Raw genomic sequence first — 20,113 nt, 5'->3', positions numbered from 1 at the left:
GGGGGACGGCGGGACAAGGCCCCCGGGATCCCGCACCCGGTCAGATTTCACTCTCGCCTCTTTTGTTGTGGTGCGAGAGAGGGGTGTTGGGGGTGTTTGTGCATGCGTCTTTGTTTCCAGTAACCAAATTTCTTTTGTTCTACAAATTGCCTCAGTAGCGTCTCTTTACCGTGGGCAAACGGGCTCAGCTGAGAACAATTAGCATCACAATGGGCTTTTGGCCTCGCGGGCCGCTTTGTCTAGCGACTGCTGCCCCGCTGGGGCAGCGCGGAGAGGGGAGGCAGCCCGGCCGTAAATCTACCAGCTACAAATTGAGTCCCGAGGAGGAGAGGGCCGGGAAGGGCTCGCGGGATTCATGCGGCTTCTTTTCCCTTCTTGCCGTGGCGTGGGAGGTATTGCGCTTCCCATCTCCCGCGCCTGCCCCGGCTAAACCCTCTCCCGGGGAGGATGGGGTCGGCCCGGGGCAACGCTGCCCTGGGGCTCCGCACCGCCCCGGGAGCTGGAGCACTGTGTCCTGGGGACGTTCCCAGACTAGCCCCAGGGCCGAGCCTGACGCTGAAAATCCGCCTGCGTGGGGAGGTTCAACCGGCTGCAGGCTCCCCTTGCCGGGACGCGGCGGGCAGAGCAGGGCGGCTGCACCCTTGCGGGAAACTGCGGCTGCAAAGAGAGGCCGGTTTAAATGCACGCGTGGGCCCCGACGGGCACACGCCGTCGTGCGCACAAGTGCAAGACCCGCTGCGCAGCTCTCCATCGCCGCTCCTCCCCATTGCCCCGGCACCGGGCACACCGCCCGGGTCCCCACGCAAGGTTCCGCAGGGCCGGCGCTGCCCGCCCCGGCGTGGGCTGCGCGGGATTTAAACACCCCCCCGAGAGCCCTTGGTGGAGAAAACACGGTGTTGCACCGGTCTGACCGCGACACACTTTATTCTCCTCTTCTTAAAGAAAAAAAACCACCCAAAACCAACAAACTCAAAACAGCCGCGGCTCCCTTCCCCGATACAAACAGCCGGACCACCGCTGCCAAAAATACTTTTATGTACAAAATACATATTTGTTACTAAATACAATCAATAAATACCAATAGTGACAAATTAATATAATTTACCGATTTCGAGTACAAAACCGTGATTTTTGTCCGCCCGCTCCCGCTGCGCTCCAGCCAAGCGGGACAGGGCAAGGGGGACCGGGGCAGCTGCCGCCCCCCGGCGCGCAGCGCGGGGAGCTCCCCTCCGCTCCGCCGGCGATTTGAAGGCCAAAAACGGGGGGAAAGCAGCCGGGCAGCGGGCTCAGAGAAAGGCGGGGAAGGCGGCGGGGCCGCGGCGCAGGGCGGCGGACGGCGGGGCGGCGGGGCAGGGCGAGTCCCAGTGCCCGGGGGAGGCGGCGGCGGCGGGCGGTGGCGGGGGGGGCTCGGGCAGGCCCTGCTCGGCCAGGCGAAGGCTCTGGGTCAACGCCCAGATGTAGTTGTGGGCGAAGCGGAGCGTCTCGATCTTGGTGAGCTTGGCGTCGTCGGGGAAGGTGGGCAGGACGCTGCGGAGCGCGTCCAGGGCGGAGTTGAGGTGATGCATGCGGTTCCTCTCCCGGTCGTTGGCCTTCATGCGCCGGCTCCTCTTCTGCTTGCTGAGCAGCCCTTCGCTCCGCGCCTTGCCGCGGCCCCGCCGCGATTTCCCCTTCCTGCGGACCGCCGTCTCCCGCGGGGTCAGGGCGGTACGGGCCGGCGAAGCACCCCGGCTGCTCGCTGAGCTGCCGCCGGGCGCGGAGGGGGCGTCCTCGGCGCCACCGAAATAGGGCTGCCCTTCACCCGGCGAGCGGTCGCTCTGCGGGGCCATCCTGCGAAGCCAAGCCTGCGTTAGCCGGCGGGGAGGGCGCTGCGGCCGGCGGGGGTGGAACCCTTTGCCCTGCGGCTGTACCTGCTGAGGCCGGGCGAGGCTGCGGGGCAGGAGAGCGGCTCTTGCTCCGCGCCCCTGCCGCTCCCCCTTCCCCTCTTTCCCTCGAGTGCGGGCAGGAAAGGTTGCGCGGCCGGCACACGACTGCCGTTAAGCCCCTATATATATAGGGCCGGCAGACAATGGGGATTTCCCGGCCGGGCGGCGTGTGCGCCCCCCCGCCCGCACCCACCCCTTGGCACGCTTTTATCTTATCAGCCCGCGGAAGCGTGCCGGGCCCGGCACCGCCCGCCGCCCGGCCTCGCCACGCCAGACCCCGCCATGCCAGACCCCACCGGCTCCCACGCCATGCCGCGACCCCCCGCCTCCCACCGCCTCCTTCCCCCGGATCGGTCCCCGCCCGCCCTCGCCTGGGACGGGACCCCCGGACCGAGCGCCGACCCCCAGGTGCACCTCGGTCGGGGCGGCCGCGCACGCCGGGACTCCTTGGGGTGGGTGGCCCTGGCCCAGGGCAGCAATGACACGGGGCTACAGAGGATTCGGCTGCGCGAAGGGGCGCAGAGCCGAGTCCCGCGCCCCGGGATGCCGGAGACATACAGCCGGAACAGTCGGGGTCTCCCCCTGTGCCAGCCGTGGGGGGTACCCTCGGCCCCATTCCGGCTTCTCTCGGCTCGATGACAGAGCAACAAGCGCCTCTCGCTGCCCCGGCGCTGCGGGGCGCTCTCGGGACCCCCCCTCCGACCGCGGAGGGGAGCGAAAGGACCCTGCCGCCTCCCGCGATCCTTCTCCACGGCCCCGCAGCGCCACGGACAGCCCCGCGCCCCTCGGGCACCGACCGGTGGAGCTGCCTTGCGGGCGGCGAGCGCCGGCACGGGGGGGGCGAGCGGGACGCCGTTCTCCAGCCACCCCCCCGCTGTGTCTTTGCTCCCCCCGGTGAAACGGGGCCTGGCTCCCGCAGAGGAAGAGCCCTCCCGCAGCCCCCGGCTACCCCCGCCCTACTAACCCGGCGCTGGGCCCGGGGAGGGCCGCCCCGCCGCCGGGGCTCGGTGCGCAAAACGTGCCAGGGAGTTTTGCGCACTGGCTGCGGCGGGCGGTGGGGACCTGCCCGGGCTCGGGGCACCGTTCCCCGGCGGAGGGCGGGAGGCCGGGAGCTGCGGGGCCGACCCTCCTCTGTACGGTCCGGCACACCGGGGAGTGAGGGCAGGGTCACCGGGCGGGCGCAGCCCCGGCCGGGTGGGAGCCCCCCGCTCCTTCACCAAAGCGTCGCGAAGGTTCCCGGCCAGGGACACCGGAGCTGGGAGCGGCCGGAGCGGCTCCCTGGGGCCGCAGCAAGGCGGGGGCAACTCCCCCGGCCCGACCCGGCCCCCGGCCCCGCGGGGCGGTCGCGGCCGGCGCGGTGCGGTGCGAGGCAGCGCGGGGCGGTGCGATGCGCGCTGCCTCTCCACAGGCGCGGCGCGGCGGGCGGGCGGCCCTGCTCCCCCGCGGCGGCGGCACTGAGAGGGCGGGGGAGCGGGGCCGAGGGGGGCCGGCCCCCGCGGCGGCTCGGGCGCCCCTTCTCGAGGGGCGGCTCGCAGGGCAGGGAAGGATGAATAGGAAGGGCCCGGCAGGGTTTTTTTTGTGCCTGTGCAATTGGATGACAAAAAAATCTGGCGAGCGAGTTTCCAAGCCTCAGACTGCCCACTTCAAACGTCCTTCAAACAAAAGCTGAAGAGGAAAAGAAAGCCCCACCTGGTACCGCTGTTTGCTAAAATAATAATAAATAGATTTCGTTTAATAAATAATTACAAGAGATTGTAAAGTGGAGTGCTTTGGGAGGCATTAATCATGGGACTGGGGGCAGACATCACCTGCTGGCAAACAAGACAACTTTATTGTTAAATCACCTTCCCACTGCCACTTTCCGATAACTCCATCCCGTCGCCACAAAGCCCGGCCGGGTATGTTTACTCATGGTTAGCATAACAAGCACCATATTACCACAAACGTGATAAAAATCTCCGGGGGCACCGCAGCGGGCTCCCGCTCACACCTGGTTGGGGCGCCCCGACGCGTAGCTGGCACCCAACGGCCCTTCCAGGAGGGGCCCTTCTGCCGTTTACATTGGCCTAGTTTATGCTTCTTTATAACAGGTTTACTGCAATCCCTATCTCCCGGCCCTATTTGTCTTATTTTATTGAAAACATATGGTAACCAGCCCAGCCCCAGCGCATCTCTCGCCTGCCAGGCGTCGGGGACGTTTTGCGAGCCTTGTCCCGGCCGCAGCCCGCCTGCCCGCCGGGGGCTGTTTGCTCGGGAGCGGGGCGGGCAGATAAGGCCGGGCCCGCTCCCGACCACTCTCCACAAAGGCCGCGGGTCCACTGACCACTCCGCGCCCCCGTCCACCCTAGAACCGCTGGTGCGCTCCCGCGCCTCCTCCCCGCGGGGCCGCGGCGGTAGCGGGGGACGCACGGCGGAGACACCTGCGGCGGGGCCGGCCCTTCCTTCCTTCCCCCGCTGCCCCCCGGCCGGGGCTGCTCAGGAGGTACCGTGATTTGCGGTGCCATATGTCGAGCGGCTCGGCGGAGCGCAGCCCTTCACAGCCGGAGCAGCTGCTGCCCCGGCCCTACCTACCCGGCGCATAATACCTGGAAGCCGCAGCCCCGCGTCCCCCTTTGAGAGGGCAGCGCGGCTGGGCCGGCTCCGCGCCTCTGTTTTGTGACTTTATTGTGGCGCCCAACAGATGCACGCCTGCCCCTCCTGCCCCTCGCCCCGGTGCGAGCGCGGTGCTCGGGACACAAGTAGCGCAGATGCCAGGCGCAAGGTGCACCAGATGCCCCCCTTTGTGAATTCAAACAATATTTCTCCCTTCCTCCCCCCTCGCTCTTCTTCCTTATAAGAGGGACAGGAGAAGGGGCACAAAAAGAAAATACATCAAAGAAAGAGAGAAGAAAATAGGAAAAAAAAGGCAAGTCCCGGGAAGCGGCGCCGGGAGCGCGTCCCCTGGAGCCGCCCGAAAGGGCGCACGGCCGGGCGCAGCGCCGCGGCCCCGGGAGGGAGCTGGACCTGGGCTGGGAGAGCGCAGCGCCGCGGGGACAGCCCATCGCGACCCCGGGGAGAGCGGGAGGGGGCCAGGGTGCCCGCCGGGGCGAAAGGATCATCCCCGGGAAGTCATTAATTACCCGGCGAGCACTGAGCAAGCGGCTTCCCGGGGCCGGGAAGGAGTAGAGCAGGCAAAGGCTGCTTAGGAAAAGGACGGCAAAGCCTATTTCGCCATGCTAAATCTTCCCATCTTTTGTGGCCAGGGTCCGGTACAAGAGAAAGAGTCCAGAGCAACTGGTACATGCACTGAGGGCTTGGCTAGCAAAAGCTCTCCCCGTGTGAGCCAGGGCTACTGGAAAGGATGTCCTCCCCCTTCGGTGTCTCTCCCCAAGGAGGCAAAGTGAGCTCTGCTCAAGGCAGAAGGGGCTGTGCAAGGAGAAACATCTCCCCAAGGTTAGAGCCTCTTCCACGTGCCATGGACAGGACTGGCACAAATCCCACCAGCTGCAAATACCGATCCCTTCCATAACCATCCGGCAGCCCTCGCCCCCTCTGTGCTACAGAAATCTGTCTCAAGGGTCTGATCCATGCCAGGGCTGATGGGTTTTTCTTTAGGTCCACCGGGAGCTGGGCTCTGCACCTCACATGCTCTGACTTACAAGGTCTGAGGGCTGAGGCTACTCAGAGGCAGGAAAAGTCCAACCGAGCCCTGGGGTGAAGGATGCTATCACTGCACCAGAAGAGGAGAAGCCCTGATATAGTACACAGGGGAAAGAAAGCCCAACAGTTTCCAGTGTGCAGACCCACTCTACAGTAAACCTCCCTCCATGCTTATGTGCCCTTAAAACACAGCCCGACAGGAGCTGGCTTAATAAGGCTGCAAGAACAGAGAGCTGTTCTAACACTGAAACATATTTTGGGTCAGAATGCAACAGTTATGAGCATAGCAAAAACCTGGATTGTCTCTGGATAGGACAGGGGAAAGGAGACGAAATATCATGGAAAGGAAAGGCAGGGAACAAATACCAAGTACAAAAAGGTCAGTCAGATACTGGGCTGTGATGCCTACAGGTAGGTGCTGTGAAACCTGTTACCTTAAAGTATTTATTCAGCCATCCAAGTATCGTCCCAGGTAAGGAAAGGTGGTCCTCACCTCTCTGGGAGTTGGTTACCTCCCGTCATTCCCAGCTCTGCCAGTCTTAATCCCCTCTTGGCTTGCAGCATGTGGTTCCTTGCCTCAGCCCGGTTCACCTGCCAGAAAAGAGGGTTTCTCCTCTACTCTGATGACAGCCTGGGCAGACAGGATAGGTTACACATACAGCACACTCTCTCATTCAGTTTTTCCAAGTGCTTTAAGCTTTACAGCAAGTTTCTGGCAAGATCTCGCAGAAGCCACCACCACTACAACAAGGTTGAATGAAACACAATGGGGACTTAGCAGGTGTTCAGGCACACGTCCATCTTTAACTCATCTGCAGCCCCACTGTCCAGAGTTTGTCCCTTCTTATGTATCTGCCTGCATGGAAATCTTAAAGAATAACTGTAATTAGAAATCTACTGTCTCCACAGCTACAATTCAACAGCTTTCATGGCAGGGTATCTCCAGCAATTGGACTTTACCGGCTGACAATGGTCATCTTCAGCTACCAGCTGGAAAACACAGAAACACAGACTTGAGGCTTCAGTATTCATTTACACCAACCCTCCTTTGGCCATTAATAAATAGTCATGGACTATGGATATGCTGATGTCAGACTGCCATCTTCTTGCCATGGTGCTGGACCACTGCTCAAGCCAAACCACTGGTGGCAGAAGGCATGCAACTCAAAAAGGTGTGGCATGGATACTTTGCCTGCTGGCAAAGTATCCCCCCTCATCCACTTGCCTCTGTCCCAGCCTCACCATCCCCTTGCTCCCATCCCTGTGTCTTCATGCCCCCCTCCTGGCACACCTTGCACTAATGTCCAAGCCAAGCAGCCTCGGTACCCCATCCCAGTTTTCCCCTGCTGTCCCTGCCCATCTATACACACTCCGCTCCAGCTCCCAATACTGGTACCCCTCTCCTGACCCTTCATCTAGCACCAGGGTTTATCTGCCAAGCCCTTTGAACTGGAGCCATCTGGGTGCCCTGCACCACTGCAGTGCTGAGGAGAAGACAATTTTATATTCAGAAGGGACCATTTTCTTCCTCAGGTCAAGTTGCATAATGAGGAGCCCACAAGCAGCACAGCCCCTCCTGCCAGCCCACGCCAGGACCTCTGGGAAGGTGAGCAGCCAGCCTGACTTCTGTATCTCAATGCAAAATTATGTATTTGCAACAAAAGGGGGGGAGGAGGAGAGAGAGAGAATCTGGATATTTATACACAAAACACTGTGCAATTTTAACCCATAATTTTAGCTGCTGCCCTTGCTCTGCAAGACAAGTTACCGGCAGCCTGTATCAGTCCTTGGCAATGCAACTTTGGTGAGCCCCGATCTAATCTCATGCCAAAAGGTTGTAACACTGGGAGAAAGGCAGCGATCTCGTGGCAGGTAACAGCAGGGAAACCTCAAAGCATTCACCCACCTGGGTGCATCCAGAGCATTTTACCTGTTTGCGTGGCTACACCAGCCTCCAGCTGCAAGGAGGGGAGCACCGGCTCAGTACCAGCCCTGCCTGCACAGTCAGGCTTGAGCAGAAGCCAGGGGGGATGCTCCAGCCCACAGCACAACGGACAGTCAGCAGGGATGGGTTTCTCACCCACAAAACTCCTCGGGGATGGAAAACATCACCAGCCACCCCATGAGGCACTGCCAAGTCCTTTGAAGCCATGCGAGGGTCTAAGCTAGGTCCCGACCTTGCAGGTCGGTAGCACAGCACTGGCACCAGAGACCTGGGGGGGTACAGGGCTGCCTCCCCCATGTGCACACACATGTCCCAGTAGCTTCATGGAGTTTATCATCACCCTTATCAGTTTCCTTTATTACTGCATTTCTTCAAACCGACTATGGCTCCTTCAGGTGCCCTGCCCCAGCAACCCCGGTAGCTCCTGAGCACTTTTCAGGCACCTCTGGCTCCAGCAAAGCCCCCGTGCTCAAGGACACATCATCTGATGTCCTCTCACCACCCAACATCCCCTCGCCCTGGGGGGTACACCTCCCTCCCCAAGCTCTTCACTGCAATCCCCGCCGTTTTCCGCCATCATTTAAGTTTCTGAAGCAATTTCTTTTTTCTTTCTTGTCCTTTTTTTTTTTTCTTTTTTTTAAAGCAAACCATCTACCATATGTTCTCCCCTGAAAGGGGTAATTGTTAACAGATCATTAAAACACCGTGGTGAGTGTTCTGAGATTCCTTCCCTCTGTCTTACGCATTATCCTGTCTCTGTCACCCTTTCAATGCAGCTTTGAGGGCTCTGCTTTTCTAACTTCCTTCTTGGAGAGAGAAAAAAAAAAAAAAAGAGAGAAAGAGGCACTAAAGTGACCCTCTTCACAGCTCTCCTCCTTGCTTTTCAATGTCTTTTTCGACACCCAGCAATAATTGGGGTGGGGGGCTGGCATGCTGCTGCTGCTGCTGCTGGGCTGGGGGCAGCAGGGCTGCATCCTGCCCCGCTCACAGGGCACCGGGGTTGGGAAGGCAGGACAAGGTGCAGCAAGGGTGCTGCAGCCACCCCTGGGCATTAATGGCCTCTCTTTCCACTGCTGGGCAATGGGGTCCCTTGCCATGGGATGCTCAAAAGGTGCATCTCATCTGTCCTGGTCCCCTTGTCCCTACTCCTGGGCTGCAGGATGACCCCGTGACATACATTCCAGGCTGAGATGGAGAGTATTTCTTACAAAGCTCATTTTCTCAGGTGGATTGAATGCTTTCAGTGGCACAAATACTTTCTATAAGGAAATAAGCTAACAGCTGGCTAGGAACTGAACTAAGCCCCGAGACTGGACATTACACCTCCTTTTCCTAGAGAATGAACACTATTTTAGCAAACACCAAATGCCAGGAAACTGGGGACCATCAGGGCATGGACCACTTTTACCTAAGCTGGTCTCAGCTGGGGTGAGTGCAGCGACAGCACCAGCATCTGTCCCCTTTGCTGGGACAGGGACCTTCCCAGAGCTGTGCTCCCTCTGTCTCCCAAGCCCCATGCACAGTGAGAGGGACCCCGGGAGGGCTGTAAGCAGCGTTAGCAGCTGCAGTCCTGTTCAGCACCGTGTTTAGCAATGCCATTTTACAAGGAAGGCAAGCCAGTAAATCTATATCAACCCTGGGATATGGCTGATGCTGTGGCCAGCCAGGGGACGGAAAATCACCACTCCCACTGGGAAAGATGGGGAGGAGGCAGCTGTCCCAGTCAGCAACAGGGCAGTTGTTAGTTACAGTCATGGGGCTACTAGTCAGTTACATTTAGAAAAAACCCAGAAACTCCAAAGCCCTGCACTCAAACTTCTCCAAAAACCAATGTTCTCCAGCAGCTCAACAGCCTTGCCAGTGCCTGCACATAGCTCCAGGGACCTCACAGATTGCGCCTTTCTCAGTCAGGTATCTACCAGCTGACACCACAGCCCATTTTCTCTGCTGGCTCTTCCCCTTCAGTCAGCAGGTTTATCTCTGCACCTTCCAAGCGCCCCTCCTTGCCGGCCCCCCTCTCCCCTTTGTTATACTTATTTTAACCCAGCAAGCTGCAGCCTCAAGCAGGAGGAGATGGTGCTGCTCTGCTTTGCTGCAGCCGAGGGATCAGCCCTGCACAGTTCCCACTACGGGGATCACCGAGCGTCCCAGGAGCGCTGCAGCAAGCCATGCTCAGCTGGTGCCAGCAGCTCCTTGTGCTTTCCCAGGCAAACCCTGCCCATCCTCAAAACCTGCTGTAGGCAGTAAGGCCTCCACCTGTGGCACTGACCCACGGGAAAGCCCCAGGAGGGCTGAGCACCAGGACAGGGATGTAATCTGCAGACCAGTACCCAATGCCCGGAACCTCAAGGCTGCTTTGCCCCATTGTGTGCATCCCAGGCAGATCGGCTTTTCTCCTCCCATTTCCAGGACCGCAGCTTTCACCTGCCTCTACCTCTTCATCAAGAAAAAAACTGACCATGAAAGAAAAAGTACCTCCTTCAAAGGAGCATGTTAGAAATGGGCAGGACACCCACTTTCCCAGTGAGACTTGACAGCTGCCTTGCCGAGGGCTGTTATCACTGCTGAGGGGCAAAATTTTAGCCCTTATAGCTGCAGAGACAGACTTCAGGCCAGGAGCTGAGTCTGAATGAAAGCAGTACTCCAGCCCAAGCGTGAAAACACGCTCTGAATCGGTCAGTTTTAAGAAGCACGATGGACTGAACAAAATTTTGACAAGTTAAACAGCAGCATTGCTCTCACCACCACAGATGAAGATGCCACTCTCTCTCTGCCCTGCACAGAAAGGCATAGACATCAAACGAAGATGCAGACCCAAAGCAACTTCACGTGCCACCAGTGTGCTCGGCATTGAGCTGATCCCTCTGGCCCAGTGGAGCCCAGAGGATCCCGGGGATCCCAGAGCACCTGCACTCTGCAGCTGAACACCCACAAGATTGTTTCTTACCAAAAAGCAATCCTGAACCCATGCAAGCACCTTTTAATAATCAGCTTGTACAGAAAAGTCACGAGCACTGGGAAGTCCTAGTGAAGAAAAGGGCCTCAGGAATACGGATCTGCGAAACAACATTTAGCTAAATGTTTTTTAGATCTTAAACACCGATTTTTTTCTTTTTTATTTTTTTCCCCCCGTCAGGAGGAAATTAGCTTATCCCGCCTCCGAGGCTGGTTATCCAGATTAGGTTGTAAGGAACAGTCATACCCCGAGCGCCCCTCTCTGTCTCACAAGCAGATACTAACTGCTGCAGCAGTTTGGGGCTAATGAGGGATTTCCAGCTTTGGGGGAGACAAAGCCAGTGGAAGCTGTGTCTTGAAGCAGGACAGGGGATAGAGCCACTGGAGAAACCCCAGTGCCGGTGCCGTACGGACATGCTGAGTAGAGATTTAATCCACGGTGAGCAGAGGTTTAATCAGCGCCTTGTGATATGGCGTCCCCACACCACCAGAGGGAGAGCTGCTTGGCATGCCTCCTCCAGAACTGGACTAATTAAAGGTTTTTATCGTATAACATCATCGTACAGCATATACCGTGCATGATATTCCAGCCAGGCCCTCAACTCACCAGTGTGAGTTACCCAAGTGCTGTACCAAGAGCGTGCCTGGATGGCCTGTGATTATCTGAAATACAGAGGTAAATCTCTATTTCTAGCTGTACGGTGAGTGATTGATTCTCAGTGCAAAACCCCTCCACGTTTCTGAAGCTATGCAGTGACCCTGCTCCCTGAACTCGCAGGGGAGGGGGAGCATTTAAATTGGGTATCACTGCTCAGCGGCTCGGCAGGCAGCCGGCACTGGGGAGTTCTTGCAACCATTCAGCTTCCCAGTCGTTTTAACAGGCAGCTGCTCCACACACAGCCATCCCATGACAAGCAGGAAAGCTCCAGGATGAAGGAAGGAGAGAGGCAATGAAGGGGTCAGGCAGCAAGGACGGGTGGGGGTGATTTTTGCAGGCAGGGAGCACAAACCGATGCCGAACATCCATGGAGGGCAGGGCACAGAGAAAGCAGGAGCACGCAGAGGATGAGCCATGGGAAGCTCACAGTTGTTTCAGAGCACTTTAAAATTACACACGCACAAAAGAAAATTGGTAACAGTTCTGCGATTTTGCAGAGTTGCCTCAGTCTTTTAAACAGCAGGCAAGGAGTGTTTTTTGAAGCAGGTTAAGGATGCATCTGTGAGGAGTTGTCCAGCTGTGGCTGCTCCTGCCAGGAAGGCAGGGATTGAACTAGATCAGCGTTCTTCACCCATTTTAAAACCAACTTTCACATCAGCTGTCTGGAAAAGCCCAGATGACCTTCACTAGAGTGACTGCAGAGGTTTTCACTTGCAGCCAAGTGCAAGTATCAGACCAGGACAACATTTTGAGTGTAGCCCTTTGCATGTTTCCAGTTGATTTGTTCACAGACATGGGGACATGCATATTTAAATAGAAGATGCTGGCAGCTGGGTCAGTGATGTGTGTGGAGCACAAACTGGAGATGAGCCGCAGTTTCACTTACACCGCACCACATCCCCTCCAGACCTCACTCATGCGGATGAACCAGGCAGGACTGAGCGCATGCCTGCAAGGTCAGTGGCTCAGGATAAAATAGACACTTGTAAGCACACAAAACACCTTGTGCACACCACAGACCCATTCAAAAATCAATCTACTAACAGGACATAGCATGGCACACTGATAAGAGCCAAGCCTTATGCTGAAGACCAAATTCACCCCTCCATCACAGTGTCCCCATCACCTTCCATAGCTCAGGTAACCTGCAGGCAGCTGAGCAGAGACCTGCTGCATTCCTCTTCTCCAGCCACCTCCCGATTGGCATCAGCCTTCCCTCCAGTCACCATGGCCTGTGAAGCCAAGGGTTAATTTCCTCAGATCTGAGAGAATCTGGGGGTCAACAGTGTTTAAATCAATAATTTATTAATCAATGTCACACGTTTAGCTCATGATTGTCAGGTAACACACACGCTTCCAAATACTGTGTATGACAGAGAGCGCCGAGGATGGCTGAAAATTCAGTACAGCCTTACAAATTTCCTTGATAAAGGAGAATTGCTCCCTGCTATCCCCAAGTACTCTCCCTGTTCCATTTAAACCACCCAAATTTTAACCACGCTTCCATCACCTCCTGCTTTCCCATCAAGCCACCACAACATTTACAAGGCACTATTAGTAAAGAAAGAAAAATTACCTTTGTCATCCCCTCCTTCACAATTCAATACAGCCTTCTTGACATCTTAAATTCAAGCGATAGTCCCCCCTTACTAAAGGGCAGGGCACAGCTCTGCCTCTAGCAATACCTCAGCTCCTGATGCTTTCACATCCCACCTTCCCAGCCCACTCTCCACAATAAACCAGTTTTGGCTTCAATCTTCTTACCATTCACCAGCAGTCAGCTCGGTCCTCCAAAGCTGCCCCGCTCCTTTTCCCCTTCCTCTCTTCGTACACAAATCCACCCTTAAACTCACCTTGCTTCTTAATTTACCCAAATACATTATTCAGGACAGAGACCAGGAATATTTAGGCATGATATGGAGCAATTAAATATGTAACCATGTGTGGGATCTAACGCTAGAGTGTGCTGTGTATGAAATAACCTCACACGGTGGATGATGGGCTTGATAACACTGCAGGATCTCTCCAGACACCGTCAGAAACATTGAAGAACTGGATGAGTTGCCCTTTGGCTTCTGGAAAACGCATGAAGCTTCCTCAGAAATCCTTGGTGAAGGCAGAGACCTAAGCAGCAAACACTGAGTTTTGAAGAAAGCAGGAAACAGGACAAGGAAATTTAAAAATAAATTAATTATTAAAAAAAAAAAAAAAAGAAAAAAAAGAAGAAAAAAACCAGAGAGAGGCGCAGAAGAAAAGCAGCAATTAGAGAATACTATCAAATATTCCTTTGTGTAGCTAGCTTAGTGGAGTGTCAGAAAAGAAGGGATTCAAAAAGACAGGATATTAACCAAGGCATTTCTACCTTTTGATTCAGCGTTTGAGGGACAGGCTTAACTTAGATAAGAAAATTAAAAGTATTTTAAGCAAAATCTTTGTGCTTTTTAAAAAAAAATATCATTTTTATTCTCACAAGAATAAAATTTAGAAACATCTCAACATACAGAACTCCAACAAAAAAAGAAAATCGTAAATCAGTTAATTTACTAAAGGGAAAAATACAGTACATACAAGACTCAAACATCCTGTAAGTTTATACAAAAGCCAGACAGTAATAAATTGCATGAGAAATACATCAAGCATTACCTGACTGATTCGACATTGGCATTTGCCCCGTTATTAAAAGGCACAAAAGACTGAGCAATGACAGCATTCAGCACCACATCCATTATTGTCAGTAAATTCATCAAGATTAGCATAAAAAATTATTAAACATACGTTTAATATTCACCATGTAGATCAGTAAGAAATCTTTTTTGGAAAGAGTAAGAAAATAAAGTTGGAAAGAGCAAACATTTAAACACAATATCCGAAGACACAAAGGCTCTTCCTAGAAATCTACCTTCAAATCTTCCCAGAATAGTTTTCCTGGCTGCGTATCACTCAGCAATCATTCAAAAGAGATTTAATGATCCACAAGCCCACCTTCCAGCAGTGTCATGATACCGCAGCAGCATCGTTGGCAGCACAGAGCCCTTCTGCTGTGTCTTTGGTTGCAGACACACTGAGAGGGACGAGGCTATGGAGGTATCGGCACGCTACCAACCCACCACGGGTCTGTTGGCTGATTCATTACACCCGCAGTCTGTAACAGTCAGTGCAAACCACAACAGGTGGATTTGCCTTTTTTTTACAGCTATATTCGAGCTGAATACAACTGAAGTCACCCCGGGTAACACATGCAGCAGCCAGCTCCAGCAAACTCAGTGGCAGATCTCTGCTGTGCTTCTTCGAACAGTCTTTCGCTCAGCTTGTGCTCAGTGATGATATCTTCCACCCGAGTTATGTACAGCAAGGATAACAACACTCCCAGGAACTGCGAAAAGAAGTGGCACCTCTAGTCAGAGATCAATACTGCTTATCTAATGCTTCTTGCAGCAGCTTTTACAAATTATGTATACACACATTGAATATATGGGCAGGTATGTAGTATATATACAGACAGAAACTCACACTGTTATTCCTTGCATATGGAGTATAAATGGATCATTTTTGTGAAGAGCTAATACAGCAGAAGAATTACCACCCCTGTGCCTGGGAGCATTAGAAGGTCTTGGTGGAAGCAGCTAGGCAGAGAAGACTCAAAAAAACCCAAGCAAAACCGAATTAACCCACCAAATCCTGCAATATATTGCAGTAAAGCTACTAAATTACCGGAATGCCACCCCAGGTTGTAACCTATGTCAAATTTAAATAAAAAAAAATCATAATTATAGTCAAATGGGATTTTGCATACTGTAGCAACAAATCAGATACTCCCTTTAACGGATAATGCACTGGCCCCTTCTTACCTGGGGTAGCAATATGCCAAGCAGCACGCCAGCCATGATGCTGTAGTTGTCCAGAAACCAAATAAGCACTGCATTTGTGCATCCTCGGACATATATAATATGCTGAACACTCAAGCGCTGCAAGATAACAGAGCAAAGGTTCAAACAGGCAGTTGCATTGGTGTATGATAAAGTAGCACAGGATAGCTCAGAATTCAGGGAGGCAAACTTGGTCCTCCTTTCCATCTCTTTAAACCCGCTGAATTCCACAAAGACCTCACCACTAATTTTTCTGGGTTTAAGTTGTTCCACACCTGAGCAAGTTGTTTGGGTGGGTTTTTAAAAAAAAACAAAAAAACCCCAAACAATCAAACAAAAAAACCCAACCCTTTTTTTTTTTTTTTTTTTGCAAATACTTTGAGAAAAGAAATACATCCAATCCTCATTTTAGACCACTTGGAAAGTAGAGAAGTCTTTCTCTAGCTTTTATCTGTGCTTCCAAGTTGAAAGTACAGCAGTGTAAAAATATGAACCAAGTGCTTTGCAATAGACTCTAAAAAAGGCAGGAACAAGAGGATTTCAGATTCAGCTGGGCAAGCTGTGCTGCACCGTGACCCCAACCCATAATATAGAAAACACTTGAGGCTACAAAGAGTCCTAAGCAGATGAATGGGGTTAAGTTCAGAATATGCTTGAGTGCTTTGGGCGTTAGAGCCAGGCTGGAGCGTTTAGGTGATTAAGCCATAAATCAATGAATCTAAATGAAGACAGGTCACATGTAAAGATAACCGGTAATCCCAAAAACCAACTGAAGCTGGCATTGTGCACCAAGTGCCTCAAATGAGGTGGGGGGCGGGGCTTTTTCAGACCTACCTCCCCCCCCTCCCCCGCACCCACACCAGCACTCCAAAGTGTGCTCTAAGAGTGGAGAACTCGTGGCAGATCCAATTACCAATTTCCCTTCTTAATCACCCTGCAATTAGTGCCTTGAGCAGGCAGTCTCTACTCTGGAGTCACTGGGGCTATTCCCTCACAATAGTGAAGACCAGAGAAGGAGGAGGCCTCATCCTGCTCCTGGAGGGAGGAGAGGGCTGCCAACATAACCTGTGAAGTTGCACTCCTCTTCCAGGAATAACTATTACAGGCTTAAAAATAAAACACCTAGTACTGGGATGTAAAACACTTAAAAACAGCTAAATTGGCTTTACTGAAACCAATTTTACTCAGCGAGAAACTTTCACTTTTAAGTATTAAAAGCTTTCCCAAACTCAAGTCACTACTTAAAAGTATGAAAGCAGCTTTCTTTGCATTAATTATGCAATTAGCGTAAGGGGATGAGCTCTGGGAAGATGTGCTCCATGTACGTCAAACAGGGAATTGTGGAATATTCAGAGAAAGGAAGATAACACAATCAACCAATATTATTTTTTTATATATATGAAAGTTATTCCAGATAAAATAATTCTAATTGCTGATTTGACTGACTGGTACATTTAAGCATGCAGAAGACATGTAACTGACCAAAACCATACAGAGAAGCACCACCTTTTGCCACAACAGGGTGGACACTGGTTACGTTACCTCTTTGTCAATAGTTTTGTATCCACACATAGTGTTGATAATGCCTGTCTGAAAAGAAAACAAATATAAACTGCAGCAGAAAACAAAAATCACAGAAACATTATTTTACTCTCCTTGTGTTCACCCAGTTTATATAAAAGCAACACCACAGTTACTTCCCAGTCCAACACCAGTTTATTCTTAAGCTCCAGGGTCAGATTTAGATAGAGCTATACATGATTTTAGAGAAACCAGTATTGTCAGTGTGTCACAACACAGACGTTTGAACCATTTCTATCCAGTAAAACCAGCATGGTATAAGAAACCAAAGCTAGCTATGACAGAGCTGTATGCCACAGCTTTTAATTTTACGGCCTTAATAAATTAACACATCTTATTAAGAAAACTGGGGGTTAACGTGGCCACCAGGCCATCACAATGATAAACTTAAGCTCAGAACTATCTAAACCCCAAATAACGTCCAATACTACAAATGCTTAAAAGACCAAATTTATTATAATAGATTTTTATATATCATTATACATATGAATACAAAATTAATTTATTTAAAAAAAGACTGAACATTTGCATTCATCACAGACTACTAATGCATTTTGCGTATTCATTTAATGTTTCACATGGAGCCCAAAGCTCTACCTAGCCTGGCAAAGCTAACCTGAAAATACCATCCTTCACTTACAAATCAGCCAGTGTAAAGCCCACCAGCATCAAAGGAAGCAGTGAACAAAGACAAAGACATGGGAGAAAATGAGAACATGCAAATGAGGAAAATAAGGCAGAACAAACTCCACTACATTGATACACCCTCCCTCAAAATCAAAACAAGATGTAGAAGTGAGATTTCTAAATGCTGCTGGCCTCTGAGCCTGGGATGCCCAGGCCACCTCCCCAGGAAGGAAGAGGGATGTTTGCAAAAGGTGGAAGGAAGATGGATGTTACAGAATGGCAGAAACACCAGCCAGGGTCTTGAACACACAACTGGCTGACAAAAAAGGGTTTTTTCCTAAAAAAACCCTCTGACTATTTCACAGGGCTGTTGGGAAAATGTGAGGGGTACTCATCTGTCAATCACAGGTAACAAATACCCTTGGAAGTCAAAGGTTGCAATACTAGGCATCAGCGTGTTGCTGTGTCTGCTGTGTGTGATTTCACGTTTACAAAATGCTTGAGCCTAACAGCCAAATGCACAGCCATCCTCATCATCCCCAAAATGTGTGACCACAAGGAACACAGTCACAACATTTAATTTTAAACAGCATTTGCTAAGAGGATATCATGGCACAAGAAAATGTATGCAATGGAGATAAATGCATTAGAATCAGATGTTTATAGGCATTTGGGGACTAATTTTTATCTGCTATACTCGTGTAAGTCTTTAATAAACACTTTAACTTAAAAATAGTCCCCCTTCAGACCTCCCTAGCATGAGCCTGGCTCATGTTACCATCTCAGAGGCTCAGAATCCAACCTCCAACATTAGCAGGAGTTTTCCATGACTACAAAGCAAATGAGTAATCACAACCTATATCTGTAGTTTTCCAGGAGAGAAACCAGCCTGTATTTGGAAGCATTTGTCAAACATACAAGATTTATACATCTTCTGGTTGTTTTTTTTCCCAAGGCAGCTAGCCATACAGCCACAGTGTTAGTATCATCCTGCTGAGTGCATGACCGCGCCACTTGGACTTCACGAGGCGCATCAACGGCATTCTGGTGAGGCAAAGCCACAAGACCTAACATACTGCAGCATCTTGCTGAACAGCCTGCTCCTAAATAAGAAGTTTACTTGTTATTTTGGGGCTTTTCTCCACCTTTCAATTAACTTCCTAGAGCATAGCACTTTGCAGGCTACCTTTAGGCAGCGAGTAGTCTCACCCCCTGCTCCCCAGTTGCCAGTAAAGAGAATATACACCCTGTTTTCGTTGGAGAAGTTTTTATTTTAACACCTTCCTGCTAGACAGCCTGCATTTGAAATCCTCAACGTTTGATTATTTGTGCCACAGCTGGAAAGGCACCTGGTGTTACTAGTCGCCAGGTTACCAGCTGTTACTGCTGGTCGTTGCAGTGCTTCGCCTTCATAGTACTGCTGTATTTCCACACACATGAACTAACTTTTTAAAATAAGTTCAAGACTTCAAGAGAGAAATGAGAGCTACAGAAAAGCAAGCAGTATTTTGAATGACCACTAAAAAGCCAGATTGCTCTTCACTAGCCAGCTCTATCTTCCTTTACCATCAACTGAGGGCAAAATCCTGAGCTCTTCCACTCAGTGCAGCTGTGGTTCAGCAGATACTATTGTCATATACATGACTTTCTTATTCTCAAACACTTAAGACTTAAAGCATAACTGTTTACTTTTGGTTTCTGAGAACAGATCAAAGCTCGGCACAGAATTAAACAGACTTTTTCTCATATACAAAAAATGTGTAAGCATACCTAATAAACATCTTCATATGATACACATTTCTCAGCAACACCTAGCAGGATTACATGCATAATTATTGCATTTATTTTCCCTTTTTAAATGAAAGAGCCATGCTCAAGACAGATGTTGAAAGAACAGCACATAACAGGCATGAGCTCTACTGAATCTGCTCTTACACATACTCAATTTCTCTGCCTCATGTTCAGATCACAGACCAAAACCCAGTCAGTCAGAGATTGTCCATACTAGTTTTAAGTGGAGGAATAGTTCTCTATCAAATTCAGCATCACATCTATCCCTCAAATGAAGAACAACGAATTAAAAGTGCAAAAATTTTTATGAAACACCTTTACATGGAACTTAATGCCTGCTCAAGTGCTGCCAGCACCAGGTAATACCAGTTCACCATAGACTGAAAAACCGTCCCAGACTCCAGCTGACAGGGTGTCCTTCCAGGGAGGATTTTACAGAGTGGCAAGGTGAACGGTTTTCAAGGATGGGTTAGGGCAGAGACAGAGCAGCAGCTCCAGTCTAGACATGCACCCACAAGGATGCACGGACCCACATTTCTGGATTTTTTTGGATGACAGGGCCGTTCTGTTTGGTTTTTACTTTGCATAGCAACTGGTGCACATCACTCCAACCCCCACCCATGGAAGTAATCGGGGCCCAGGCTTCCTGGCAAAGCTGAAGCCGCAAATCCTGGGGTAAATACCAGCAAAACTTAATTTTAAGCAGCCCTGGTCCAGGCGAGCCGTGTGGTTAGAGGAGCTCCCAGACATCTTCTGCATTTCTAGGACTGCGTACTGGAACAGGAAGATGGACCAGAGCCAACATGTGTTAATTCATTATTTTCCCCTTCTCAGGCTGTCAAGACCAACGGATCCATAGCTCCTGTTTTGGGGAGGGACTCTTTTCCTTGGCTTCTTCCCCCAGACTTTCTAAAGTAAGATACCTTTTTAAGCAAACACTGGTGACCAGGCAGAAAGCCATGATGCCGAGATACTGGGACTTACTTTATTTGTGACACAGCAAGTGTAGGGCACCCCGCAGGCTAGAGGTCCTGGTGCTGCACAGTTGTGGTACACGTTTTGTGACCAATCTTTATAATCTTCTCCACCACAGCACTTAAACTGGAAGAAAAGACACAAAAGGCAAAGG

General features: G+C 51.6%; 2 protein-coding genes across 2 annotated transcripts in view; both read right to left on the bottom strand.

The window, feature by feature from the left end:
• Positions 1–1,286: 1,286 nt before the first annotated feature.
• Positions 1,287–1,826, bottom strand: NEUROG3 (neurogenin 3). The gene has a single exon (XM_030488077.1). The coding sequence runs from the start codon at positions 1,824–1,826 to the stop codon at positions 1,287–1,289; it is 540 nt and encodes a 179-aa protein (XP_030343937.1).
• Positions 1,827–13,548: 11,722 nt separating this feature from the next.
• TSPAN15 (tetraspanin 15) overlaps positions 13,549–20,113 on the bottom strand; it is an 18,686-nt gene continuing 12,121 nt past the window's right edge. Inside the window, exons 5-8 of the mRNA XM_030488512.1 lie at positions 19,969–20,085; positions 16,528–16,575; positions 14,968–15,084; positions 13,549–14,492 (exon numbers count right to left, since the gene is read on the bottom strand). Of these exons, the coding sequence (XP_030344372.1) occupies positions 14,340–14,492; positions 14,968–15,084; positions 16,528–16,575; positions 19,969–20,085 (435 nt within the window). The 3' untranslated portion in view covers positions 13,549–14,339. The remainder of the gene's footprint in view (positions 14,493–14,967; positions 15,085–16,527; positions 16,576–19,968; positions 20,086–20,113) is intronic.

This window comes from Strigops habroptila, chromosome 5 (genome assembly GCF_004027225.2).
Source record: "Strigops habroptila isolate Jane chromosome 5, bStrHab1.2.pri, whole genome shotgun sequence".
Taxonomy (NCBI): Eukaryota; Metazoa; Chordata; class Aves; order Psittaciformes; family Psittacidae; genus Strigops; species Strigops habroptila.
Note: the sequence above shows the minus strand (reverse complement) of the source record. Positions and strands in the feature narration are given on the sequence as shown.